Source organism: Galeopterus variegatus, unplaced genomic scaffold, assembly GCF_000696425.1.
Source record: "Galeopterus variegatus unplaced genomic scaffold, G_variegatus-3.0.2 Scaffold3404, whole genome shotgun sequence".
Taxonomy (NCBI): domain Eukaryota; kingdom Metazoa; phylum Chordata; class Mammalia; order Dermoptera; family Cynocephalidae; genus Galeopterus; species Galeopterus variegatus.
In genome coordinates, this window is record NW_007729515.1 from 100,104 (window position 1) to 128,100 (window position 27,997).

Here is a 27,997-nt window from a genome sequence, read left to right on the forward strand (position 1 = left end):
GGTACGGGCGCGACACTGAGGGTTGCGATCCGTTGCCGGACACGAAAAAAGACAAAAAAAAGGAAAAAAAAAAAAAAAGATAACAATTGGTTTTGCCATTTTAATTAACCAAAATCCTTTAAGTCTGAACTTCTGATAAGCAACAATGAATCAGTGCTGCCATATTGAGTTGATATAATTCTAGAAATGAAATATTGTGTTTAAATTAGTTTGTGCAGCCTTAAATTTTTATTAGGTTGAAAATAGATTGAGGATCCCCATGACTAACTTCTTAGATTCCTAAGGACCTGAGGTTTATGGCCATAACACTATGCAGAGTTTATTGAGCCATGGGTTAAATGTGTCCCCCAAAAGTTCATGCACTGGAAACTTGACCCCCACTGTAACAGTGTTAAGGGGGTAGGAAATCCATGTATGGTATTTGAAAGGTGGGGCCTGTAAGAGATGATTAGATTGTGAGGACTGTGCCTTCATGAACGGATTGATCCATTCATGGAGTAATGGGCGTGGTTCTGATGGCTTTGTAAGGACAGTAAGTGAGCAAGTTAGCTCTCTCTTGCTCAGGCCATTCTCACTATGTGACACCTGGTCACCATGGGACTCTTTAGAGTTCCCACCAGAAAGAAGACCCTCACCAGACGCTCCCTCTGGACTTCAAGCCTCTGAAACTACAAGGAATAGATTTTGTTTCTTTATAAAATACCCAGTTTCAGATATTCTATTATAAGCCACAACAGAAATGGACTAATACAACTAGGTATGAGGGACTTACCTTAGAACCACCCTGCAGGGTAGATATCATCATCCCCATTTTATAGGTGAGCTAGCTGAGACCTAGACAGGTTTCAGCATATGGCCCAAGCCCATGTGGGCATACTTTGACCTCGGGACGGTCAGACTCTCAAGGCCCACTTCTTTTCACTGCATCATACCACAGAGACATGGAACAAGCACTACATTCTTACTGGGAAGAATCTTTAAAAATAAATTAACTTTATCTGGACTTTTTTTTACAAAAGCTCTATTTTGCAAAGTAACAGTTTAAGTGGCTCACTCACTGGTCATTGCAGTAGTCTTTTTTTTTTGGTGGCTGGCCAGTACAGAGATCAAATCCCAGACCTTGGTGTTATCACTGCCATCCTCTAACCACCTGAGCCAACTGGCCAGCCCATTGCAGCAGTCTCTTGCTCTTAGAAGTGGCCCACTGGAAGGGTGTAGTATAAACAGCTATTGTGCCAGCACAGCAATTTTCCACATCAACTCCCTACCCACATGTGCAGCTTTATGAGGTTGCCACATTTAACTGAAAGTTAAATGCCCAGTCCCTCACTAAGTTCCACAGCCAGGGGTGCTAGGGTAGGAGAGTTGAGTGATTGTGCCAAGCATTGCCACCAATAAAAGAGTGAAGAAGCAAGTTACTCTTGGCCCACATGTAATAATTTTAGAGATAAGCCATAGGCGTGAGATGAAATCTTTTAAAATATCCATTCAAAGTCCTTGCTAAGTTTTTTCTGTATGATGTTTGGTGGGTGGTAGGTATTCAATCTTGAGAAATCAACTCTGAGGATTTCTTGATAGAAAAGTCTATGTTCTAGGCAGTCAAGAAAGCTGCGCATTTGTAGGAACAACAGGAGCTACCCTTCTATTTAAATTTTAAAAATCCTAAGTTAATTAAGCTGGGACTTCGGACCTTCCTGTAAGGAGAGGGACATGCTGTGTCTTTGAATGTTGAAACTTACTCCTTTCTAGTAAAAAGAAAAGAAAAGTGTGCAGGCTTTCTCCATGGGGCTAGCTAGCTGCTGTGATTTCTTTGGGTGAAGACAGAAATACGAGAAGCTGGGATTGGGAGAAGAGACACTCTCCCATTCCTAGGTGGCTTCTCTGTCTGACTGGTTGAAGGGGAAGACGCAGAGAGGCTGACGACGGGAGGGCAAAGAAATTGACAACAAAGAACAAAGAAATCTGCAATCGCACAAGGAAGCCCCGCCCACCAAAACTCTCACAAACAAATACGATTTCCTGGCTTTCAGATGACCACGGCTGCTACCTCCCCCTGAAATCATTCACAGAAAGGATTTTTTAAGACTGAGTTAAACTGGGATTTTTAAAATACACTATTAAAAACAAACAAAAAAATAATATATGTAGTTATACAGGAAACAACGCGAAAGCATTTTTGATCGTAAAATGTATATGTAGCTCCTAATCTCTAATACTAACATCCATTTACTGAGTGACTATTATGTGCTATCTCTTTAGAAATGGTTTCACATTTAATCAACAACCTAGCTATCAATATGTGTCTAAGTATCATTATGCCTATTTTCAATTCGAAGTACATGAAGAGCAGACACATTAAGGAACTTGCTCAGGTCTGCTGACACCCCTCTCACATGAGGACCTTGGCCCTCTCGCATGGGAGAAGCATTTCTTGCATTCCACAGAATTAACCTCCTACAGTTGGAAACAGAAAGCTATGGACTGAATTGACCCTCCAAAATTCATAGCTCGGTGTGATGGTATTTGGAAGATGGGGCCTTTGGAAGGTCAGTAGGTTTAGATGAGGTTGTGAAAATGAGGATCTCATGATGAGATCAGTGTCCTCATAAGAAGAAACACCAGAGAGCTCTCTCTCTCTCTCTCTCTCTCTCTCCCCGTGTGCCCACAAGGAAGAGGCCATGTGAGCACCCGGTGAGATGGGTATTTGGAAGATGGGGCCTTTGGAAGGTCAGTAGGTTTAGATGAGGTTGTGAAAATGAGGATCTCATGATGAGATCAGTGTCCTCATAAGAAGAAACACCAGAGAGCTCTCTCTCTCTCTCTCTCTCTCTCTCCCCGTGTGCCCACAAGGAAGAGGCCATGTGAGCACCCGGTGAGATGGTGGCTGCCTACAACCCAAACCAAGAGGCCTCAGAATGAAACCTACCCTGTTGGCACCTTGATCTTGCACTTCCAGGCTCCAGAACTATGAGGAATAAATGTCTGCTGTTTAAGCCACCCGTTCTATGTAATTTTGTTATAGCAGCTCCAGCAGACTAATGCATGGAGTGATCTTCTTTCAACGGAAGGCAAGGATGCCTATAGAAGTCACCTAGTTTACCAGGACACAGTGACTGTGTTAACGTACACAGTGTTCCAAGTATTACGAGTGGTTGAGCAATGAGATGTGGAGCAATGTGGAAGCTCTTTACCTCTCATCACATGTGGAGGGGGCGTGGACTCCAGCACCTGGGCTCCTTCTGCACGCATTGGCACCAGTGGCGCTGGTGAAGGGTTGGCCCAGGATGGGATGGAACCTGGAGCAACTTTGCTGCCATAATATAGGGCACCTGTGTAGAAAAACCTGCATCCATTAGTTTCCAGGTTTACTTCTGCATGAAAATTGCTTACAGTGTTAAGAACCTGTTTTATGCAGCCTTCAGGGATACTCAGCTAAGGTTTTCTCACCCTAATTTTTTTCCAGAGTTCTCTCTCTGGCTCCCTCTGCATCCTGCTGGTGGGGGTGGGGGTGGAGGTGGGGCTGCTGCGCTATGGTTCTCTCAGGAGTCCGGAACCTGAGCAAGGGGCACAGTGTGAGAATCCATTCTGCAGAGCTGGGGAAGGGCCTGTGCCTTCAGCATTGGTCGGGAGATGATGTTCAGAAGTCCTAGATTACCGTGGGCATCTTCTGGGGTCTGTCACTCACCAAACAACAAGCTGAGCAATTTAGTTTCCCAAAGAGGTTCCCCTACTGTGAGAGAAATGTTGCATCACAAAAAAATGTTTATTTTGCTTTCTGATATTTGGTCAATCTCTCTTTGAGAAACATATGCCAGCTTCCCAAGGTCAGTTTCTCCCTAGATCAATTTAGCTTTGAGACTCCAGGCTATTGTGACTGGGAACTCAGAGGTCAGAATTTCTTGAACCCTGGACCAGTGCGGTAAACTTGGCATTGCACTTGAACGAAATTGAAAAATGCTGAAAATGATCCCTCCAGTGTATGCAGATGAATCCCAAGAGTGTGTATTGAAAGGTCCAGTCCCTATGAAAGAGAGGAAGGGGAGTCTAATAAACAGAGGTCTTTTGCCCTTGGTCATATCTAGAGACTTTCTACAGGATACAGAGAACATGGACAGTTTTTAAGGTAATTTCTAGATTTTCAGCTTCCACGTATACTCTTTCCTAAGAAAACCCCTCTCTCCTAGTTTACAAATAGAAGGCATGCCTCCCCTCACCAGCATCCCCCAGAAACCTAAAACCAAAATCTCTTTGCAAGTCACATGGTTTCCAATTCTTTGCTTTCAACAAAATTGGAGAGGGGCTTGAGTTGTCTGCTGATAGATTATTAAACATTTTTGAATGTTAGATTCAACTAGATCTAATTATCTGTGCCAGCAAGTTATCAGGTAAAGGTTTATCGGGACTTATGCCTATAACAATTTTTTAAAAAGTAGATTTGATGCTGAATCCTGTCTGTTTCAGTCTATCCTTAAGTAATATTTACCCATGGATTCATGAAAAAACACTCAGCCACATTTTCCTCATTAAGAGATTATTTCCACTCAAATTTTACTTCTTATGTATATGAAAATGTATGATATATTTATATTATTTTAATCAATTGTCTACTAATGGTAATTTTTTTTTTTTGACCGGTAAGGGGATTGCAACCCTCAGCTTGGTGTTGTCCACACCACGCTCAGCCAGTGAGCGCACCGGCCATCCCTATATAAGATCCAAACCCACGGCCTCGGTGCTACCAGTGCTGCACTCTCCTGAGTGAGCCACGGGGCCGGCCCTACTAATGGTAATTTTACACCAGCCATCCCTATATAAGATCCAAACCCACGGCCTCAGTGCTACCAGTGCTGCACTCTCCTGAGTGAGCCACGGGGCCGGCCCTACTAATGGTAATTTTAATAAAACTCAATCCAGAAGAAAATTTTGAACACTCAGAACCTTACGGTCACAATGTTTAAATTTGAAATTTAAACAAACATAAGCAAAAAAATTTTTAACAAAATAAGCAAACATATTTTTCTTGTAGGGAAATAGGTGATCAATAAAAGACTTACATGCATAAAAATGTATTACATTAGGATATGGTTCTTTTACGAAAGTGGAATGGAAATACAAGTTCAACTAGAAAATAAGAACAATATAAAATTTACAATAATTAAAACAGAATTTGTTGATGTATTTTTTTTTTCTATATGGATGATGGTGAGTATCAAATTAGGTATTCTATTTCATTGGATACATTTATTTAAAACAATGATTTAACAATTTTATCTTAAAAGGTCAATATTTACAGTATGCCAGAAATATATTAGTTGTAACTATTTAAGCAAGATGAAAAATTTTAAATGTGAGCAAAACTGTCTAGAGATCACAGCAATAAACCATCCTCAAAGCAAGTTGACAGGAGGAGCTGGGCAGGAGGGACATAGGACTGGGGGCAGGACATGGGTTGCAAGGGCAGGGCAGATGCACTATGACTTTGATGCAGGACAGGACAGGAGCCCTGTGGTACTTCTCCACCAGGTGGAAACACTGACCTGAACAGCAGGATTGGTCAGGTGGTGGGGAGTCGGCCAGCATGCGCTCATCCCCCGCATTGTTCTCAATCACCATCGCAGTGAGTGGGGTCACGATGTGATGATCTAGAGACATCTGCAGGATTGATCTTGTGATTTTCTTTTTGGCAGCAGCGGTAGGAGCTAGGCTTCTGTATTCAGGAAATAGAGATGTTATAGGACATCACTGTATATAAGGGTGAACTCCAGTCCTGCAAGCCCCCTCCCCTGCCTGGTGTCCAACCAGGACCTGGGGTGGCGGGGGGCAGGCAGACAAGGTAAGAAGGAAACAGAACTAACTGGCTACATGAAGCTTAGCATTTTATCTAGCTATGCAGTGCCAAGGGATTTTTTTTTAAAGATACTATTTTTTATAACAGTTTTAGGTTCATAGTGAAATTGACCAGAAGGTACCAAGATTTCCCAAATACCCCCTACCCCCATGCATGCACAGCCTCCCCCACTATCAACACCCCCTGCCAGAGTGGTGCATTTGATACAACCAATGAACCTTCACTGACACATTGATATCACCCAAACTCCACAGTTTGCATTAGGGCTCACTCTGGGTGTCGTACATTCTAGGGGTTTGGACAAATGCAGGATGGCATTTATCCAACATTGTAGTATCATACAGAGTAGTTTCACTGCCCAAAAAATCCTCTGTGCTCCACCTAGTCATCCCCCGCCCCCCAGCTCCAACCCCTGGCAATCGCTGATTTTTTCACAGGGATTTTTTTAAAAAGTCAATATTTAATTTCTGAAGCAATTTGCTCTATGCCTTTAAATACATACAGTGTGCTGTCAAAGGGGCAGGAATATTTCTCACTTAATTCAAAGCCACAGCATAATCTTATTGAAATTAGGGATTTTCTCCGAGAATCCAGTTACACAACTGTATTTCATTTTCCCACCCTAGCTCAGATGACCCTGTTCCATCTTTCTGAGAATCTGATCTAATAGGTGGAGTGGGGCTTGGCAGTGGTCATTTTTATCAACCCCTGTGTAATTCTGATGCAGGCGCTCGAAGAACCACACAACCCTCTAGCGATGCAGTTTCTGTGTTGCAGAGCTGAGACACAGCTCGGCTGAGCAGCCGCAGGAGGGCATAGGTGAGGATTCAGCCACCTGGATGACTCTCACAGATGTCCTATTGAGTGAAGCAAGCCAGGTACAGAAGAATACACACTGCATGATTATATGAAATTTAGTAACAGACAAAACTAATGGATGTCAACAGACGTCAGAACAGCAGTTCTCACCGGGGGTGGGGGTGGTGCTGAGTGGGAAGGAGAACGAGGGAACCCCCAGCGGTTCTACATCTGGATCTGGGTGTTGATTGTACGGGTGATGTATGTAAAAATTCATTAAACTGTGCCTTTAAAATTAATATACTTCACACACTGACCATAGGTTATACCTCAATGAAAAAGAAAAAAGAGTGAACCCAGCTTTAGCTAAAGTGTTCAGAACCAATGGAAGTTGATGATCCAAACCTGTATTAATTTTCTGCCTTTCCGGGTTCCAAACTCTTTTTGTATGTTCCTTCAAATATTCAAGGTAAACATCTCACTTTTGCAAATCCCCATGGTGTATATATACTCTCCTCTTCTTACCGCTCAGCTAGCAGCTGGTTGATTGTTAGATAGGCCCACAATTTCCTGGTGAAATCAGGATCTGCATGCTTGTCTTTTGATAGAAAATCCTCCAAGTCATCCATCTGGGCCAGCGTTTCCAAGACCAACTCGGTGTTAGCCTAGACGACAGAAGGTTCAGTTGAAAGACACAGTGGGTCGGGGGAGCAGAATTATAGTTCATCCATTCCTGTTTTTAGTACCCCCTGTGAGTGAAGCAGAGAACTATGCACTTTAAGGGGAATACAAAAGGAATGGAAGACTAAATCCTTTGAGCAATTCCACGGTTTTCATTGGATAGTCTTTTCAAAAAATCATAGTCAACGTCAAATCCCATCCCCAAACTGAACAAGGACACATTGTCTTGTATGTTCTGCTTCACATTTTTTTGAATATTTGACAATTTTAGCTCGCCTGAAGTGGGTGATGACAGAAAGAAAAGGAATGAGGAAGCAGTGTTATAAAGTTTCTGTAAAATCCAGGGAGGGAGGAGCTTAGCAAATTTTGTCAAAATTAAAAATGCACTTACCCTTTGACCCAGTATCTCTACTTGTAAGAATTTTTTTTACACATGCACTCACACATGTTGAGATGAAGTTTGGGCAATGGTACTTTGCAACATTATTTGGGAATAGTGACATATTGGAAACAACTTAAATGTACACCAATAAGGGAGATTGGTTAAATTATGGTATAGACAGTGAAGAACACAGCAAGTCTTTATGTATTTATATCAAATAATCTCAAAGACACACTTTTAAAAAGGAAAAAAACCAAGGTAAATATCTGTGTATGTGAGATGCATTTGTATACATGCATGCATGTATGTATCCATGTATGCGTGTATATGAATATGTACATATATGTGTAAATATGTGTATAGTACACAGGTATGCGTGAGCTATCTCTGGAAAGATACACGAGGAACTGGTAACCATTGACTGACTCCAGGACAGGAACTAATGGTTGATGCACGGGAGTGAGAAACAGACTTAAATTTTTACCATATTTCCTTTATTCCTTTGAGAAAAACTTATTCAAACTTTGAATTTTAAAAGCAATCTGATGGGGGAGACATTGAGTCTACCACAAATACATATCAACTGCTCCTTCTAGTCTCACAACTAGTGAAATGGTTGCTCTTATCTTTCTAAAACTTTGCCATTGTACTAGAGGTTAAATGTGTCCCCCAAAAGTTCATTTATTGGAGACTTGACTCCCATCATTAACAGTGTTAAGAAGGTAAGAAATCCTCTTATGGTATTTGAAAGGTGGGAGGTGATCTGATTTGAGGACTGTGCCCTCATGAATGGATTGAGCGTGGTTCTGATGGCTTTATAAGCAGAGCAAGTGAGAAGGTTATCTCTCTGCTGTTCAGCCCACTCTCTTGCCATGTGATACCCCAATCACCATGGGACTCTGCAGAGTTCCCACCAAGAAGGCCCTCCCCAGTTGTGTTCCCTGAACTGTAGACTTCTCTGCCTCTCAAACTATAAGAAATAAATTTTATTTCTTTATAAATTACCCAGTTTCAGGTATCTTGTTATAAGCAATAGAAATGAACTAATACACATTGTTATGATCTGCACACACAGTTTCATTCTCCTGAGCTGTGTCAGGCACAGGACAGACGTGGTCCTTGTCTACACACTCATGTAGCACAATCTAGCATTCACTGTTACTTATGTTTGTCAGTATAAAGACCCAAATAAAACTAACAAAAAGAAAAATAGATAATAGAAGTGGGGAGATGCTGAAGCCATTTTGTGGATAAGAAAAATGACTAATTTAAAGGTTTTATCAGAGAGCAGTCATTTCTCCAGTTGCAGCTGGGAAATGTGGAGAACAACAGAAAACATGTGACTGTGGCCTCCAGAAGTACCACTGGGCGATCTGGATAAATACTCATCATTCACAGCTCCCGCACACCATCTGCACACAACTTAAGTTGAGGAAGTAAAAGCATTTCACGAGCATCCATCAGCAGTCCTTACAACATACTGTTAAAACTCAAACTCAAGCTCCGCTCATTGTGGAGATGAAACTGAGGCATTCAGGAGCACTACTGATGTCCCTGAGGTCTGGTTTAAGGGGCTGAGTGCTTCACGGTCAGACAACTTCCTTTGGGATGCACGGGTTTAAAGTATTTTAGAAACTCAGGCAAATGCCACAAGAGTACCCATTTTAAGCAAATCACATTCCTAAGAAACAACAATGAAAATGTGTGTCAGGAGAAAATGGAGGTGGTACTTGCCTACTGTTGGATCTCCATCAGACACCAAGATGATCAGAGAGACTGAGTTGGGGTCCAACAATCCCAAGTTGTTGGCTTCATTCAAAATAAAGATTGCCCGCAGAAGTGCTTCGTTGATATTTGTGCCTGTTAAAGTAATATAATGTGCTGTTACACGTGCTTTCTTTCCACATGCACACAAATCACATCTTGGATTCAGGTTCATCTGTCTGGTGATGACTTATGCATAATCTGTTTAACACCAAAATCATTCAACTGCTTTCCGAGTGACACAGATTTTGTTCAACCTGGTCAAGTTCCCCAGTGCAGTAAAATATTCACTTTGAAGTAAACTATCCCTTTAGAGAAAGAATTATCCCTTTCAAGGCACCAGTCTGTCATTTTGTTAAAGATCAGATTTAAGGTATCTAAATCAGCCTTGCTGATATATTCTGAAGACAGTTACTTTTCTGCCACGCAAGTAATAAAGAAGGGTAATGTCACTTACTGAACCCTTTTCTGAAAAAGGCTGAAGGTTAGAAATGTGTGCGAGCTGGCTTACGTGTTGTACTTTCACCACGAAATTAGTATCATCGTTTACCAATAACCATATTATTTAAGGCAGACCATTGCAGACAGGGCAAAAAACACTAGGGGGCAGGGAGGGGTGGATAATGCTTCTTAAGTCAACCAAGACTTGAACCCTACGGAAGTTTCTCACTGAGTTTTAGGCCAACACACTCACCTCCACTGGGGTGGATTTTCTCAATATACTTCTTTGCATCAGCAGTCTGTGTTTTAGTAGCTGAAACTAAATCATTTTTCCAGGTCCGAACGTTCTGGTTGAAATCAACCACGGAGAACTGGTCTTCCTCTCTGAGGTCATCCAATATGGTCTTCATTGCTTCCACAGTCTATTTCAAAATAGAATAATGAAGGGTCTCTACTTAAACTCTAAGCCTAAGAAGCAACTAGGAAGACCAATCATTGATCTGAGTCGTCTTTCAAGTACCGACTCAAGCTTTGTTCCAGAAAACCTCCTGAACCCACCTCAGACAACACAGAACACACCTCTCACTTATTTTCAACATGTATTATTGGCTTATTGATACTTAAACTTTTACTACCTAACTGTTATGTACAACTAGTTGGACTAGTCTTAGTTTAAGTTAAGGATCACAAACTTCAAGTGCTTGCTTAGTGGTGCCTGAAAATCAAATGTATTTCTCAGGTCTGTTTACTCAACTACTCTGACTAGTCTTAGTTTAAGTTAAGGATCACAAACTTGCTTAGTGGTGCTTGCTTAGTGGTGCCTGAAAATCAAATGTATTTCTCAGGTCTGTTTACTCAACTACTCTGCTAAACTATTATTTCTCATATTTTTCCTCTTCAAACCATCATGTTCCTCTTCCTCTGCCTCACCTGATGACCCTGATTTCCACTCCCCTGAAAAACAAAGCAATCAGAAGACAATTCCACAGACTCTCATCACCATAAAATCCCACCGAGCAATATTCGTACTCATACATTTTTCTCTCCTGCCTGGAAATATAGAACTAGCTGTTCTTCTACCGAATGCAAATCCATCTACTCAGGAACTGGGTTTCATTCCCTCTCATCTACTGAAGGACATGGCTCTAGCAATTGCCTTTTGCCTCTTACAATTCTCTCCTCTATTGGGCTATTTCCATAAACATGAAAACATGCTGTTATGTCTCACCCCTTTAAAAACCTTATTTTCACTCAATTTCTCCATTTCTCAGCTTCCCTTTGCAATAAAATTCCTTGGGAGAATTGTCTAACTACAGTGTCTACAAATCTTCTTTTCCTATTCTGTCTTAAACCCGCTCCATTCAGGTTTTCATCCCCATCACTCCACTGAATCTGCCCCTGGCAAGGTCACCAATGACCTTGATGTTGCTAAACCCAACGGACTATCCTCACATCTCGTGACACTCAACCTATCACCAGCATTGAACCAACCGCCCACATCTCCCTCCCGAGCACAACTTCCTCACTTGTCTTCCAGGGCCTCATACTCTTGGTTTTTCTCCCCCTCTCATTAGTTTTTTTTTTTTTTTTTTTTTTAGTCTCTATTGCTAGTTTCTCCTCTTCTCCTCAAATTCTTAATATTGAAATTCTCTACTGTTTGATCTTGATTCCCTTCTCCACCTCCTCCTTGGTGACCTCTTCTAGTCTCAATGCTGTACATGCCTTCTGCATGCTGATGACGCCTGGTTGTTTATCTCCATATCTCACTTTTGAACACCAGACCTGTATAGCCAACATCCTCTTTGACACGTCCAACTTGGACGTTTAACAGACATCTCAACCTCAATATGTCCAAAACCAAAGCCCTGCTGCTGTCTTTCCCAGCTCACCGGTGGCAAACTCCATCCTTCCAGTTGCTCAGGCTAAAAGCCGTGCAGTGTCTTTCAGCCCTCTTTTCTCCCCTGCACCTTACAGCAAACCCTTCAGGAAATACTGTTCATTCCACCTTCAAAACACATTCCAGAATACAATCACTTCTGCCCACATCCACAGATGCCATCCGGGTTCACGCCAGTCTCTTCTCAATGAGGCAGCCCTTCAGTAACGTCAGATCATGTCACTCATTCATCCATCCCCACACTCCTTCCCCACCAACAGCTCTCTATCTGAGTACAAGCCACCATTCTGCTGATGACCTGGCAGGTGTTCCAAGACCTGCCCTGCCCCTTACTTATCAGGTCTCATCTCCCACCCTCTCCCCCACTGGCCTTCTCTCTGTTCCTTGCCTGGCTCACTTCTGACTAGATCCACTGCATTGGCTCTTTCTGCTGCCCCCAGATATCTGCACCACTCTCCCCTCACCTTCTATGGGTTTCCTCAAAGGTTGTTTCAATAAAACCATCTATTTCAATAGCAAACCTATTTAAAATTTCATCTCTCTGCAATTGGCACTCCTGATTCCTAATATACCTCTCTTTAAAAAAAAGCAAAAACAAAAACACTTTTTTCATAACACTACTGTTGAACATACTCTTAAATTTACTTATTATGTGTATTGTTTATTTTCTGTCCCACCTACCCCCAGAATTGAAGTTCCATAAGCTCCTGAGGGTAGGGATGATTTTTTTGTTTTTTGTTTTTAAACTTTTGATCTATTTTGTTGATGAACTAAGTGCTTGACACATAGTAGGTGCTTCATAAATATTTGTTGAATGAGTAAAGGATAGAAAGAAGGAAGCCATAAATGAACCATTATATTAGAGCAGTGGTTCTCAACTGGGGGCAGTTACTCCCCCCAGGGGACATTGGGCAATGTCTGAAGTTGCTTTTGATTGTCACGACTGGGGAGGAGGTTGTGCTACTGAAATCTAGTGGTAGACTAGGGATGCTACTAAACATTCTGTAACGCATAGGACAGCACGACTACCCCCCAACAAAGAACGACCCAGTCCAAAGTATCAGTAGTGCCATAGCTGAAAAACCCTGTACTGGAGTGAAAGCACAGGTGGGCAGGGTCCATACATGACATGGATTCCTTACAGATCCTAGAATAGTAGTGAACACTTGGGTGATCAAAATAGTTGTTGAGTGAATAACAGTAGGTTGGTTGTTCAAAGTGGTTGGATGGATAGACTGATGGATAAATTAAGAAATCTTCTTGTTTATTTTTTAGATTTGTGTTTGTGCCATTTATCATTGAATAAGCCTATACTGAGCTCCAAACTGGAAGATATGGATCAGGATAGCCACCCTCAAGGAAGTGCAACATAATAAGAAATAATATGCATATAACAATTTAAGAGTTACTTGTAAACAATGGCAAGATATTACAGAAAACTGTTATGCATAAGAACCAAAAGAATAGGAGTGATCAGAGCAAGAGGAGGTTATGCAGAGATGAAATGTTTCAAAGATGTGAGTTTTGAGGTGGTTTTTCAAGGAAATACTGAACACAGCATGGAAAAGAGAGGAAGAGAGAAAAGAGGAAGCAGGAAAGAGGCAGATGAGAAGAAAGGGAATTTTACAAGGGATGAATGACTAGAACACACAATAATCTCAACACTGGGAAGAGTCCACACCCTTAGTGAGTAACCATAGTCACTGAGTTTTGGTGCTAAGGGGGAGGAAGGGTTGAACGATTGCCTTGTTGGGAGGAGATCAAAGACGGGCAGGTAGTCCCACCCACCACTGCAAACGAGGGGGACACTCACTTGTTTCATTTTAACTCCCCACATCGAGCCACTAACATCAATAACAAAGAGGATGTTTTTGGGAATTGGGTGCAGGTTTTCAGGAGCAAAGAAGTGTACAAAATATCCATTGAATACCTGAAAAATAGAACATATTTGTGAGTCAAATCAGGACCAATGTTTAGAAGATAGAGAGATGGGGCCCTGGGGACGAAGAGAGGAGAGGTGAGTGATGGTGAGGAGAGGGGAGCCTGACACCCACCCGTCCTTTCCTTCTCCTGCTGCTCCCTTCGTTCCTTTCCTGTGAGGGTCCACGCCTTCTCAGCAGAGTACTCCGCTCCACTCTGCTCTGTTCTACTCCATTCCACTCTGTTCTGCTCCACTCCACTCCACTCTTTTCCACTCGACTCCACTCAGCTACACTATGCTCCACTCCATTTCTCTGTGCTCCAGTCTGCTTCACTCCACTCCATCCACTCCACTTCATTCCACTCCACTCTGCTCTGTTCCACTCCAATCCACTCCACTCCATTCCACTTCTTTCTGGTCCACTCCAACCTCCATTCCACTCCACTCCACTCCATTCCACTCCATTCCATTCTACTCCACTCCACCCCACTCCATTCCACTCCACTCCATTCCACTCCACTCCACTCCATTCCACTCCATTCCACTCCATTCCATTCTACTCCACTCCACCCCACTCCATTCCACTCCACTCCACTCCATTCCACTCCATTCCATTCTACTCCACTCCACCCCACTCCATTCCACTCCACTCCACTCCGTTCATTCCATTCCACTCCACTCCACCCCACTCCATTCCACTCCACTCCACTCCACTCCGTTCATTCCACTCCACTCCACACCATTCCACTCCACTCCACTCCATTCCACTCCATTCCATTCTACTCCACTCCACTCCATTCCATTCCACTCCACTCCACTCCACTCCGTTCATTCCACTCCACTCCACACCATTCCACTCCACTCTGCTGCACTCCACTCTGCTCTGTTCCACTCCAATCCACTCCACTCCATTCCACTTCTTTCTGGTCCACTCCAATCTCCATTCCACTCCACCGTTCATTCCACTCCACTCTACTTCATTCCACTCCACTCTGCTGCACTCCACTCTGCTCTGTTCCACTCCAATCCACTCCACTCCACTCCATTCCACTCCACTCCACTCCGCTCCATCCACTCCACTTCATTCCACTCCACTCTGCTGCACTCCACTCTGCTCCGTTCCACTCCAATCCACTCCACTCCATTCCACTTCTTTCTGGTCCACTCCAATCTCCATTCCACTCCATTCCATTCCACTCCACTCAGTCTTTACTGAGAGCCTCTGGTCCAGGCATCCTGCTAACCAACAGTGAATCAGGCAGACTCTCTGCTCTCATGGGTCTCACAGCCAGTGGAGGAGACAGACACAAAGCAATTTTCAGCACAGTGTGTTAAGTGCCATGACTAGGAAAGTGAAGGGCTCCAAAAGAGTCCAGAGGAGGCAAATCTAACTCAGATGGAGGAGGCTTCCCCATCTACTCTGGGAAATGAGGATGAGCATGCAGTTAGCCCATGGGTGTAGGAATTGGGCTGGGTTGGGGATCAGAGGTGGGGAGGAGACTTCCGGACAGTGCAGAAGGACCTTCCTGTGCCACTTTAGGAAATTTGGATTTTTCTCAAAGTTAATGGGAGGCCACTCCAGCTGGAATCCTGCCCACCCTTTTCGTCCTCTACTGTAGGCTCCAATGACAGGCTCGTATATTTTTCTTTCCACTGCCCTTTGGTTGCTTCTGTCCAGGACATTACAGTGTCCAGCTGCAGGGTATGTGGCTATGGCCTCCAAGACACTTCTCTGCCCTCTGTCCCTGGAGAGATTCCCAGCCTTTTGATACACTGTAAGGGTTCTTACCTTAGCACAAGGGAAATGGAGATACACATCTAAGACATGACAAAAGGAGAAATGAAACCTCCCAAGAACTCTCACAATAAACCCTGACCCTGGAATTCACCACTGGTTCCAGATCCTTCTCTAGGCTTTGGCTGTGCCTTCCTCCTCACCCCATAATTTCTGTGCATTTTTAAAAAATCATCTAATTGCAAAGGGTGTTGGGAGGTTATACAAAATTCCCATTTGGTAACTTTCTATTGTTCTTCCTATGAGGCATAGAAGTGCCCTTCTGGGACAAGGGCAACCTGGTGACCCTGTACTTAGTTTTCATGACATAAAAGATAATGCTTGGTGGCATATTAGAGAAATGTGATTTTAATCCCTTCTCTGCAGCCTCAACCTTTGGCTCAGCAGCCAGAAACTACCCACAGACCTTGGTGAACAGAGTTTGTTCACCAAGAAACAGTTCTCTGTACGCACCTCGAGTTCACCAGCCTTCTTTTCTCTGTGCACATCATACATCACCACCAGCTCTCCATCCACCGCAGTCTCAGAGCACTTGGAGCATTTTCTTTGCTGTGCTACTGTGGGCCTGAAGGAGATATGCGCCTGGAAAGGACAGTGATGTCAGAGCCAGGGCTGTGCTCCCTCCCTCTCCAGAGGAGGCTCAACACTGCACCTGCTCATGCACACAGGGGAAGAGGTGTTGCCCAATGGCTCTGCTGCATCCAGTCAACACCAGTAGACCTATTACTGATGGAAGGAACGGGGCCAGGGCTTTGGAGGGCAGTGTCTCGATGTCTGCCAGAGTGTGGTGCTGTTTGTCAGGTTTTGGGCCTTTAAAAAAAAAAATTCAAAGCATTTTCTCCAACCACCATGGAAGGGGTTGTTACTAGCTCTGGGAAACATTTATAAAAGGTTCTTAGAGGAGTTTGACCTCTTCATTGTTGGTTATCATTGGCAATGAAGGCAGAGAGAATTAAGCTGAATATTTCTTGTGGTGATTAATGAAAATCTTCCATATATTATGTGAAAGCTGTTTTTAGCTACTGGTCAAGCAGATGCCTCAGGGAGAAATGAGGCTCCAAAAGGGACAGTCTCTTGTCAGCATAGAGTGACAATTGGGAGTATTGTTTTGCACATCCTGTGAAAAACCCTGGACTCTGTGCAGGGATCACTGTCCCTTCATCCAATGTCCTCAGCTCAACGCCGGACCTCTTTCTATTCTCCAGAGCACAGGAGGAGGACAGAACCCAGGAGCTAGTGGCCATTTACACACTTGGCAACATGCAATGCTTATGGTACCTTCTGGTGTCCTTTAGATATGACTGGAACACCATCGAAATGACCTTCAAATGTGTCGGGAACATGAACAAATCTTATTCCCTGAGGTTCAATAATCCACACGTCTACCTAGAGATGGGAGAGAAAAGTACTCAAAGAATTAAGTCTTTTAAGGCATTGTTAGTAGGAAGTAAATTTACTAATAAGTCCTCTGATGCTTTTCCCATCTTTGAGTTTCCCTGGTTCCATGATCACTTCCACGAGTTCTTCAAATTCCCTGGGAGGTGACTCAACTCACCATGGAGGCTTACCCCCTTCTTGGCAACTCAGTATTCTCTTTCTATTGCCTCATTCCCCTAGGATTTCATTCCCCTTTTTCATTCTATCCTACTCTTATTTATCAGCAGAGCATTCATGTTGTTAGGGGAAAAAAGAAGAGGGAAAGCTATTACTGGGTTGTTCTGCATTTGCTCTGTAGCTCCATCAAAAACAGATTGTTTTCTTCATATCTGGGCATTTTTATTCCTTCTCTGTCCCTTTGCTTTGAACAAAGCTCAACAGAGGAAAATCTTTTTTGGTGACTCTTGACAAATCATAGTCATAGCTGCCGTTTCTTGAATGCTCATTATACTCTAGGTATAGTGCTGAGCGTTTCACATGTATTAATTCATTTCACTCACAAATATTACTATTATTTGTTATTGTTATTATTTATTTCTTGAATGCTCATTATACTCTAGGTATAGTGCTGCGCATTTCACATGTATTAATTCATTTCACTCACAAATATTACTATTATTTGTTATTGTTATTATTTGTTATTTTTTATTGTACATGAAAAAACAGAGACTTGTGGCATCAACACCACGAATAGTGGTGACAAAGAGAAACTTGAAATCGGAGACAGGGCCCGTGAAAGGAGGGTGTCACTTTTCACCTACAAATCCCCGCTCACCTCCAGGTGTCTGGCCAGCCGTCCGGGCTGCAGGTGAAGTCTGTGTTCGTAGGATCCCAGCTTCCTCCACTTCGCCTCCTGGTAATGAAGCTCGAACTGCACCTTTGCCCCAGGGAGGATGTTCACTTCGGTTTGGAAGTTCTCCATATCAAGAGCACTGCTCCTAAAGGGGAGAGGCCCCAGCATCGGTCATTACATGCACCATAGAGGCACACAACCCAGAATCTGAGCAGGGGGCGTGTAGACTTTCCAGGGTGACCTGACCGGCTCAGTTCATGAAAACGAACAGTAGAGGCAATAGAATTAAGTGCAACTTCTAGAAAACTTAATCCCACCAAGAGCTTCACTCTCCTCTCCTGCCTGATCTTTTGCTTCTGGAGCTTCTTACTGATTTGAGTGTCATCTGCTCAAAGCTACCAGTGATTGGTCCCTATTCTGTGCCAGGCATTTAACATACATCATCCCTGATATAGTAGCTCTGCAAGATGCATGTCATTACTCTCATTTTCCAGATGATAACAAGTGAGACTCAAGAAGATAAGGGACCTGCTCAGGACCCCATGGCTAATCAATGGTAGGACCAGGACTTAAGCCCCAGTTCAGATGACCCCAAAGACCGCACACATTCCCTATACTGTATTTGAGACTCATTCTAGGATTCTTTACATTTTTGAAGGTCTTCAGAAAGAAGAAATCTATTATTTCATCAAACTGAGTACATATTTCCAGCATAAGGCCTTATTTAGTCACTATACATATCAAGTACAATGTGATCACTGAACTTGAGGTGTTTATGGTTTTGAAGAGAAAATAGTGGAATTATCCAAAGAGGGTGATTTCAGCTTAAGATAAATAATGACTGACTTTTTAAAATGAAATAACTAAGTAAGCAAGGTGGGATTGTGCCTTATCAGCCCATTTGGGATCAGGGAAGTATTGCGAGCCGCAGTTTGGGATACTGAGTAGATGAAGAAAGAGATGCACATGTCTTGGTGCAAAGCTCAGAGCAGCGCATGCACGAGGGCCATGTTTATCTGAGGGGTGAGTGGAACTTGAGGTCTTTGCTCTGCTCTATCTCCAGGAGAGTTTCTGTTACAAATAAATATTTGTGGAGTGAATAAATGAATGGATGATGTGGTCAAAACGATGGGTAAAGAAGGAGAAATGATTCATAAAGATAAAACACCTGGAGGAGTTTACTCTGCTTGGAATTTCTTCTCTCCTTTCTCCACCTGGCTAAATTCTGTAAATTAATCTACTAGGGCTCAGCTCAAACATCAGTCCTCTGTGAAAATTTCCTGGACCTCAGGACAGAGTTACACGCATGGCACTCAGAACTCCTGGAGCATCTTGCACCCTCTCTATATTAGCTCTTGCCCCACTATGGATGTCATACTCACTGGTCTCTGTCTTTCTCCTCCGTGAGCCTGACCGTTTGTTTCTGTGCTTCTGCCGTCTCTAACAGAATAGGGTACAGAGTTGACATGTGATGCATTTTTGTTGAATGAACAAATGCATACATGAAATGAAAAGAATGTCAACTAAAGGTAACTTTCGGGATGTAGAGACAGAAGAGATGAGGAAAAAAACATGGCAAGATTTTGCAGAAGATTAGGTCTGCAGTGTAAGGAGTGAGACGTTGAAAATGTCTTTGAAGTGTCTTGCTTGAGAGGTTGCTTTTGTGAGGGTGGTTTGGCATTCCCAGTGTCTTATTTAAGATTATAAGAGGAAAAAAAATCTTAGATAAGGAAGGCCCTATCCCGTAAAAATAAGGTAGAATAAATCATTAAAATGAATTCTAAACTTTTTCCTCTCTCCCTATACTGTTTTGTAACAAGAGCCCCAATATTTCTGTAGTTCCTCTCCATGTTCTTTAGAAAAATCAGTGTTTATTTATAGAACATCCATCTTCCTGCAAGACAAGCAATATGAGTACAACTTATGTGACATCTCCCAAAATCCAGTGGTTGAACAGAGGCGTTTAGGGAAACAGAAACTGTGACACTTAATTCTGACTACGTTGCCATGTGCTTAGGTTCCGTGCCTTTCTGGAGGCTGGGTTGGGGGATAGGATGTGGGGGAAGCAGCAATCGAGAGGAGAGGGCAGCTCGGTTCATTCAGTCCTTACCTCACCAATCCAGCCAGCTTGTCTTTGGCTCTTGCCTGTGCATAGAGAGCTCGGGCCACAGTTTTCTCCTTGATGGAACTAGTAAATGTAGTGCCATCTACAGTCCTAGAAAATGACAGAAGGCAGCCAGTTGGCTGGAATAGTAGTGTTAACAAAACACACACACACACACACACACACCAAGCAAACAACCTGGCAAGGTTGATTTATTGAATGGGGGTGATGGCCATCCTGCATCTATGAGAAACAAGAAGGGAGACATGTGAATAATTCAAAGATTTATTTGACAGTGTGGTTTGAGAGGCAAGCAAACAACCTGGCAAGGTTGATTTATTGAATGGGGGTGATGGCCATCCTGCATCTATAAGAAACAAGAAGGGAGACATGTGAATAATTCAAAGATTTATTTGACAGTGTGGTTTGAGAGGGGCTAGATAGACTACCATCCTGAAAATTTTCCCTCATGTATTATTGTTGGTGTTTAAATATTTTTCTCATTTTCAAATTTTATCCTTCAGATTAAGTGTTGTTCTCTTTGGGTATCCATCTTGAATGACACATATGACTATGAGAGGTGACTGATAAATCACTAATTATCTGACTTTCATTTGCTTCATCAGATTGTTGTTCTGCAAGTTAAGAATCTGGTGTAGCCTGGGAGTATGCAGGGGACTGAACGTCTGTGTCTCCTGCAAAATTCACCTGTTGAGTCCTACCCTCATTTGCTTCATCAGATTGTTGTTCTGCAAGTTAAGAATCTGGTGTAGCCCGGGAGTATGCAGGGGACTGAACGTCTGTGTCTCCTGCAAAATTCACCTGTTGAGTCCTACCCTCCCAATACGATGGTATTAGAAGGTGGGGACTTTGGGAGATGATTAGGTCAGGTGGGTGGAGCCCTCATGAATGGGATTAGTGCCCTTGTGAAAGAGATGCCGGAGAGCTCTCTTATCCCTTTCCACCATGTCTATAAACCAGGAAGCGAGCCCTCATCAGACAGTGAATCTTCCAGCATCTCAATCTTGAACGTCCCAGCCCTCAGAACTATGAGAAATAAATTTCTGTTGTTTTTAAGCTGCCGAGTTGATGGTGCTCTGTTCTAGCAGCTGAGCTGACGGAGGCAGCGTATTACGTGCTCCTGCAAGGGTGGAGAATAAAGATGGAGGAGGTGCTGCTGAACCCTGTCATCTCTACAGTATCCCCCTTGGGGACCACGTCTTCTCTTTGCACCTCGTCCTTACCCGCCTTACTTTTAGCTGGCTAGCACCTAATCCTTGCCAAGTAATAATTGGTCAGAGCAGTAGAATTACGGAAATAAACGGGAACTTATGGGACTCATATGGGCAGTATCTCTCCCAAGGAGGAACTTAGAAATATGTGAAGAAGTCTTTGGTGATTGTGATGACCAGGATGTACTCCTGGCATTTATGGGAGGACATCCCACAATGCGAGGGACAGCTCCACAAAAGAATTTTCCTGTCCCAAATGCCAATAGCACACATCTGGAGGTGTACTTCTAGGTTTTCCCTTTTAGGTGAGAGAAGTCAGACCCCAGGAGACAAGTGACTTGCTCACTTGTCACATAGCCAGCTCGTCAGAGACAGAGCTAGAACAAGAGTCCCCGTGTCCAGGCCAGCACTCTTCCATCAAATCACACTCAGGCTCAAAGACAAAAGGAAATCATCTCCCGTGGTAGAATATTTGGAACTTTGATTAAAAAGGCAGAAGAGAAATTTTGGCTGGTAGGGAGGACTACACAGCACATTTTAAATTGTGGCAAATAAGCAGCTATCTTCTCTAGTCCTGTAAATTCACCTCTGCATTGAGGAAGACCAAAATAAATGTATGTCTCACTAGTCTATCTTTTGTTACCTCCAATCTTCTATGGAATGAGATGGGGCAGAAAAAGAAGAATAAAGGAAAACAGAAAGAAGAGAAACCTAGAATGAGTTCTGATTACGTGGTTTAAAAATAAGAATTTATTACAATAGTTTTAAGTGTCATTTTTAGACATGGTGTCATATAACACTACTACGGAGAAACTTTTCCTTTTCCCTTCACTTTTTTAGAAAAGGCTGACTTTAAAAAGTTATAAATATTTGAGCCAATTGAAAGGATACCAATTCAAAGTCACCTAGTGTTTTTTTCCACCTATCTTGTTCTGTGTAGAAAATATAGTTAACATAGCTCTGCAGTTTTTAGCAGCCCCAGTGCATGGTAATGAACTCTTTATTTTATTTATGCACAATTGTCACTAATTACCTTGGGGTACGAGAGACAAAAGCAGATGAGAAGTAACTAAACCTAATGTCTCAATGAAAACTAGGCAGACTGCATGCAGAGTACTGTGCTCTGTTGTAGGCGACCTAAGGGGGATATTGACCACCTGGAGCAGGATCAGGGAATGAACACCTGGATGCTCAGGGGATAGGAAACCATTCCAAGCTCTTGGAAGAACAGGGAGCCTGTAGCCTTGATACCCAAAGCTTCCAAGTAGACAAGAGAACTCAACTATTTGAAAGATATTGAAATAGTTCATTTTTTTTATTATGGAAATTTTCAAACATACAAAAAGTAGAGAGAATAATATAAGAGATCTCCATGAAACCATCCCTGAGCTACACCATTATTAATACTTGGCCAATCTATACTCCCATACTTTCCATCTCGATTATTTTGAAGCCAATCTCAAACAGTGTATCATTTCATCCAGGAGCATGTCAATTTATTTTGTAGAGAATTTTATTCTATTACATGTGATTAAAATTAGAGTCATTGGGTAGAAAATGGAAAATATTTAAATTAAGTGTGAGGAATAATTCTAATAGAACTGTCAATCATTGAGTTGATCGCCTTTGGAAATGGTAGGTTTATCATTAAGGAAATAATCAAGTCAAGCCCAGATAACCCACTTGTCAGTGGTATAATAGAGGAATGCAAGCACTGGATAAGTGACTGTATTTAACCAGTGTCCTCAACATTTTTTTCTACAGAGAAACATATTGCTGTAGGTGGACCCCAACCTGCCGCACACAGACTCATGTGGTTTTCTGCAAGCCAGGGCAATTTTATACATTTTTCTCCCCCTAAGAAAGCATATAAAAATGCAAGGAAGTAAGAAGTTGTGACCACAGACATAGCTTTAAGTTGGCTGTAACTTATCAGAAACACAAAGCAAATCCTTCACAGATTCTGACACTTTGAACAGACACAAATTATTGGGACCCACCCCACAGTGACTCTTGACAGCCAACGGGTCCACAGTTCTGGAAGTGAGAACCCCTGGAACAGTTGACCACAAAGGTCCATCCTAACTATGAGAGGTTTTGATTCTGTGAGTGGAGCATTTCCAGTTTCTGGTTCTGCATAGTAGTTACTCACATGGAGAAGTTGGAAATGAAGGCTCCTTTGGGAATCTGAACGTCAAAGAGCACATTCTCAGGCTCTGGGGAGTTGTTCACCACTTTGCTCTGGATGATGGTGTTGGCCATGCGAGAAGTAATAGTGGACTGGACTTTATAGCTTTCAAGGGTGACTTGGTCCACCTCTTCCTGAAATTGACAAGAAAGCATGACTGTGCTAATAGAACCTCACTATGTATGTGCTGTTAACAGCACTACATGTTGCTTGTCATGAGCAATTCTAGCACACTGGTCAGTCTATAGCTCAGCTTTCTTCTAGCTTGAACATCCCACAGGCAAAAGTCTGCCTCTGTTTTGAGATTCCTTGAGATGCCTTTTAGCTCTATGAGTAAATAATGATTTTTAAATTAGACTACAAGTAGAAGATGGTTGTGGGAAGCAAGACTGGATAGAGAAAGTCTGCGAAATAACTTCAAATGTGGCAAGGATTCAAGATTGCAAGGTTGGAATGGGCCCCTGGCTGTGTCTTCAGAGGGGGCTGCAGCCCAGGGGTGCTATGGGGTGGAAGTACACATGTGGCCCCCCACACCCTACACTGCTGCCTTCCTTCCTCAATCTCGTCTATTACAATTTCATCTTCAGTCCTCTTCTCCTTCTTCAAATTAAAACAAGCTATGAGAACACCGATAAGCATGAGCAAAGAGCAGAATATCATGGAGAGGGCATTTTGGTGCAGTTTATTGGTCCAACCAATCCCTTGCTGATTTAAGGCAGCTCCAGTGTAAAAAGTCTGAGCATGTCATTTTGCTCTAAGGCAAGGCTTAAGGAAGTCTTTGACAACTGCAAGCTTTTTCAGGTCTATGGCGATTGTGTGACCCATCAGATTTTGATTTTTTTCTCCAAAAGGATTTGCTTATTTTGATACTAGAGGTATTATCTCCCAAACTTTGTCATTCAAGTTTAAACCTTTCAACTAGTTAGCATCCAGCTCACCTCAAGCTGAGATAAAATCCAGGCTAATGAGCTTGTACTTCCTCCCCTTAAGTGTGTGCTTCTGGCAATTTCTGTCAGTTTGGAGCAGGAAGTACAACATAAACCACTTCCTTTGGGCGTTTTCTTGCCACAGGAAGGTCTGCTTTGAACATCTCAGAGAATTGGGCCACTTCATGTGTAAGAGTTCCTTTCCCACAGACATTTATGCTCCAATGCTGTCAGGTGTCATATATTTAAATCAAAACTGGTAAGTCAGAATAAATACATCAATGCACATGGTTGGATGAAAACTGTGCTGTTGGCAAAACTCAAGAAGATAAAGAGAGAGGACATTTTCAGCTCTTGGCGGCATCTGTCCTGTCTGCAAATACTGTGCTCTTTAATGCTGAATTTTAGAAACTCTTCCAAACAGAATGGGGTAAGGGGGTATTTCGAAAGTCAGGTACATACTCAGTGACGAAGACAAAGGAGACACAGGATTGATTTCCAGGTAATAGTTAACAGGAAAATCGTTCAGACATCAAATTGTAACAAAATCAAAGCAAACTTACCATTGTTTCTTCTGATTCTCCAGGAAGGCTTCTCTGTAAAAGGAAGTCAGATGATCATTCTTCAACTCTGTTACTTACTACCTCAAGGACAAAAACTGTTCTTGCAGCCAAAAAAACTTATTTTTCTTCAATACTGAGCTGCAATTCATTCACTGGAGCCGGAACATAAATACTGAATATTCTTGAAAACTATTTTCCCACTGGTCAGTTTCTCAGAACAAGTTTCTCAACCATTTTTGGTTGCATGCACATCGCTCTTTGATATGATGCGAAAACAAGTATTTTTAAATGAAAACATTCAACCAAACTCCTCCAGGGGAGCGTATATCCCCTTTGCTCTATCTGCCTGACTCATTTTTTATTCAGTTGAATGGTGACCTAGATGCCCCACTCTGTCGTGGGCTCTGGTCGTGCTGTTCCCACTGTCTGCAATGCTCTTCCTTCCAGGTCCCCCCAGCCCTGCCCCCACGTAGCTAACTCCTGCTCACTCCTGAACTAACTAAAGCTAACTCCTGAACTAGGTCAGCTTCCTTTACTAAGTGTTTTCGTAGCAGTATAGTCTTTACTTCAGAGCACTCGCCCTGCTTTACAATTACTGCACCAATGGCTTTCCTATGGGCGTGGACAAAGATAACCCCTTTGCCTTTGGAAGCTTAAGAGCAATGGGTAAACATTTAATGTCTGCTGCATTGTAAAAGAATAGGTCAGGTGTTGGATATAAGCTTAGTTTGCCTGATTTGGGATGAAGTGAGGTTTTAGTGGGTACTAGGTGACATAGTGAGGTCAACGGTTGCCTTGTTTTAGATTTTTTGAATGCAATGTTTAACGACTAAGTTTTCTCTCCTCTGGCTAGGTGAAGATCTTGACATGAGGACTTGCATACTGGGTTTTAATATTATTGGTCTACAAAAAACCTGGACTTTAAGAAAGTCAGAAATTCACATCCATACAAAATAAGTCACTGGTCACCTTAGCTTCCATAAACTCCTCCTTTCTCAGCATGTGGGCTCCATATGGGAGAAGCCAACTCTTCCAGAGAACTTGCCCCGTTACTTAGGGGATTTTGTCTATGATGCCACTGGTGTTCTCCAGGATGCAGAGTCCAGTGTGGCCAGTTCTCCTTCCCAAGGTGCTCTCTGAGCTGCTTCCCCAGACAGAGTGACCAGACGAAGGGGAAGGTGGGGCTTCAGCAGGAGGTGTCTATTATGACTGAAATAAGAAAAGCCTTCCTACCAGGAAGTCCTTCCTTAGAAGGCAGTAAGATCATTCCATAATCTTAACATTTTGAAGAAAACACATAGCCATGTATCCTTTAAGGGGCTAGGGTGACCATTATGGTTTGAGGCCTCTGGACAGCTGTGTGGAGGTCTCACTTTATTTCACCTTGATAATGCTTCCACCTAGGCGTAAAACCACTAGACCCTTCTCTGCTAAAAACAAGCTCTTGAGAAAATCTAGCAATAATCATTTTAATATGCCTCTTACTTCTTCAGCTATGGTCTCTTTTATTTATTTTCCCTTTGGAAAGTAAAGTTTACTACTGTACCTGATACCTCTGGTTCTCTGGAACAAATTGAAATTTGCCTGGGGACAGTTCCACAAGATCTCCATATTCTGCAAACTTAAAAAAGAATTTATAGGATGTTTATTTGTATTTTAAAAAACAAGATCTAGAGAAAAAAAGGCATGGTGGTATTCATAATGTTATTTTATACTCTTTCCTCTACCTCTGGGTAATCCCCATGTTCTTATACAATGACTTCTTCAATATATTTATTTTTGCTGATTGTGTCTCAGAGGTGAGTGAATGGAAACTAACACCTTCACATTTGTTGGATGCAGAAATTCAGTTTTGAATTTTCCAGGAGATGATGGGACAGACAAGTAGGGATCAAAGTGACCCAGTGATTAGTCAGGTGCCTGGAAAAGTGCTTGATAGATCTTGGGGGCATTAGCAGTGTTGGACGGGACAGATGTGAACTGTACAGTCTCCCTGAGTTAAAAATATAGGTATGAAAGGAATACTACCAAGAACTGGCTGAAAAAGCACAGACACATTTGGATGCCTCGGCTTCAATCTGAGATTTCCAACACACTCTGGTTGTTTTTAAAGTGTTGGAAAATATGATAGTTTCTAAGCAGACAGAGTGATTTTCCCCCCTGCAAATGTGCCATCGTATTCTTTGGCATTTTTGTAGGTAATCCACTTCTCAAGCATTACAAGCCTTTACATTAGGATAGTCCAATAACACACTTTGCTTTTCCAGTATAAAAATAGCTTCCAGAATGGCTCAGTCCAAGACATTGCTTACTTTGGGGAAGGCCAAGAGTCCAAAGTGGAGACCTTGAACTAATGGGAATTACTCCCATTAGTTCTTGCAGGCCCACTTGCCAGCTTCCCCTTTCACAGGAATATTTAAAATGTCCATACAAAAACCATTTTTATGTGGGTATGAAAATCAGTGGTGCTTTGACAATGACTTTTCTTATACCTTTAGTAAAAGAGTGATAATGATATTTTTTCACAATAATAATAATAGCTATTAATTATTAAGCACTTACTAGTCCAGGCACTGTGCTAGGTAGTTTACATACGTCATTTAATTCTCATAACACCCCTTTGGGTTAGGTCTATTACTATCCTCATTTTTTCGGTAAGGAGTGAGCAACTGTGCTCCATAAATGGTACACTGTGTACCTGCCAGTTGAACTTGACTTAATTCTCATGCAACACCTGTTAATGCTTTAAAAAGTAAATACACACTCCAGTAATTATAACAGTGAGCACTTGTCCTCAGATGAGTGTTCTCATAACATTCCGCTCTACACAGATTCGGGTCATCGATGAGCAAATGAAATAAGCTACTGACCGAGCATATGAATAAGCCAACCGCAAGGAGTCTTATGGAAATACTTACTTCAGAAAGTCCATTGGTGGGGATTTCAAAGGCTTGTGCTTCAGACAGAAAGAAACAGATGAGCAAGCACGTGAGGCCTTCCATGTTGCTGGGCAGCTCTTCCTGAGCTCTCCAGAGAAGATGGTCTGGGGAGAATTCCACTCCTTCCTTCAGAACTGAGTTCAAAGCAACAGCAGAAGAGTCCAGTTCATTTTGAAAAACAAGAAAAAGAAGTAAGAGAAAAGCTCCCTAACTTTGTTCAAAATTGGGACAAATATTTGTTCTGGAGCACAACCTTGTGCTGTGGGGGTGGATGGGACACCCGGAGGT

General features: G+C 42.5%; 1 protein-coding gene across 1 annotated transcript in view; it reads right to left on the reverse strand.

Moving 5' to 3' along the window:
• ITIH2 (inter-alpha-trypsin inhibitor heavy chain 2) overlaps window positions 1-27,772 on the reverse strand; it is a 35,052-nt gene extending 7,280 nt beyond the window's left edge. The window contains exons 1-16 of the mRNA XM_008584914.1: window positions 27,689-27,772; window positions 26,317-26,391; window positions 24,771-24,803; window positions 23,246-23,415; window positions 19,868-19,972; window positions 17,740-17,902; window positions 16,806-16,913; window positions 15,981-16,109; window positions 13,625-13,741; window positions 10,168-10,336; window positions 9,444-9,569; window positions 7,453-7,603; window positions 7,393-7,414; window positions 7,172-7,311; window positions 5,538-5,707; window positions 3,192-3,329 (exon numbers count right to left, since the gene is read on the reverse strand). Coding sequence (XP_008583136.1) covers window positions 3,192-3,329; window positions 5,538-5,707; window positions 7,172-7,311; window positions 7,393-7,414; window positions 7,453-7,603; window positions 9,444-9,569; window positions 10,168-10,336; window positions 13,625-13,741; window positions 15,981-16,109; window positions 16,806-16,913; window positions 17,740-17,902; window positions 19,868-19,972; window positions 23,246-23,415; window positions 24,771-24,803; window positions 26,317-26,391; window positions 27,689-27,772 — 1,900 coding nt within the window. The remainder of the gene's footprint in view (window positions 1-3,191; window positions 3,330-5,537; window positions 5,708-7,171; window positions 7,312-7,392; window positions 7,415-7,452; window positions 7,604-9,443; window positions 9,570-10,167; window positions 10,337-13,624; window positions 13,742-15,980; window positions 16,110-16,805; window positions 16,914-17,739; window positions 17,903-19,867; window positions 19,973-23,245; window positions 23,416-24,770; window positions 24,804-26,316; window positions 26,392-27,688) is intronic.
• Between the last annotated feature and the right edge of the window lie 225 nt (window positions 27,773-27,997).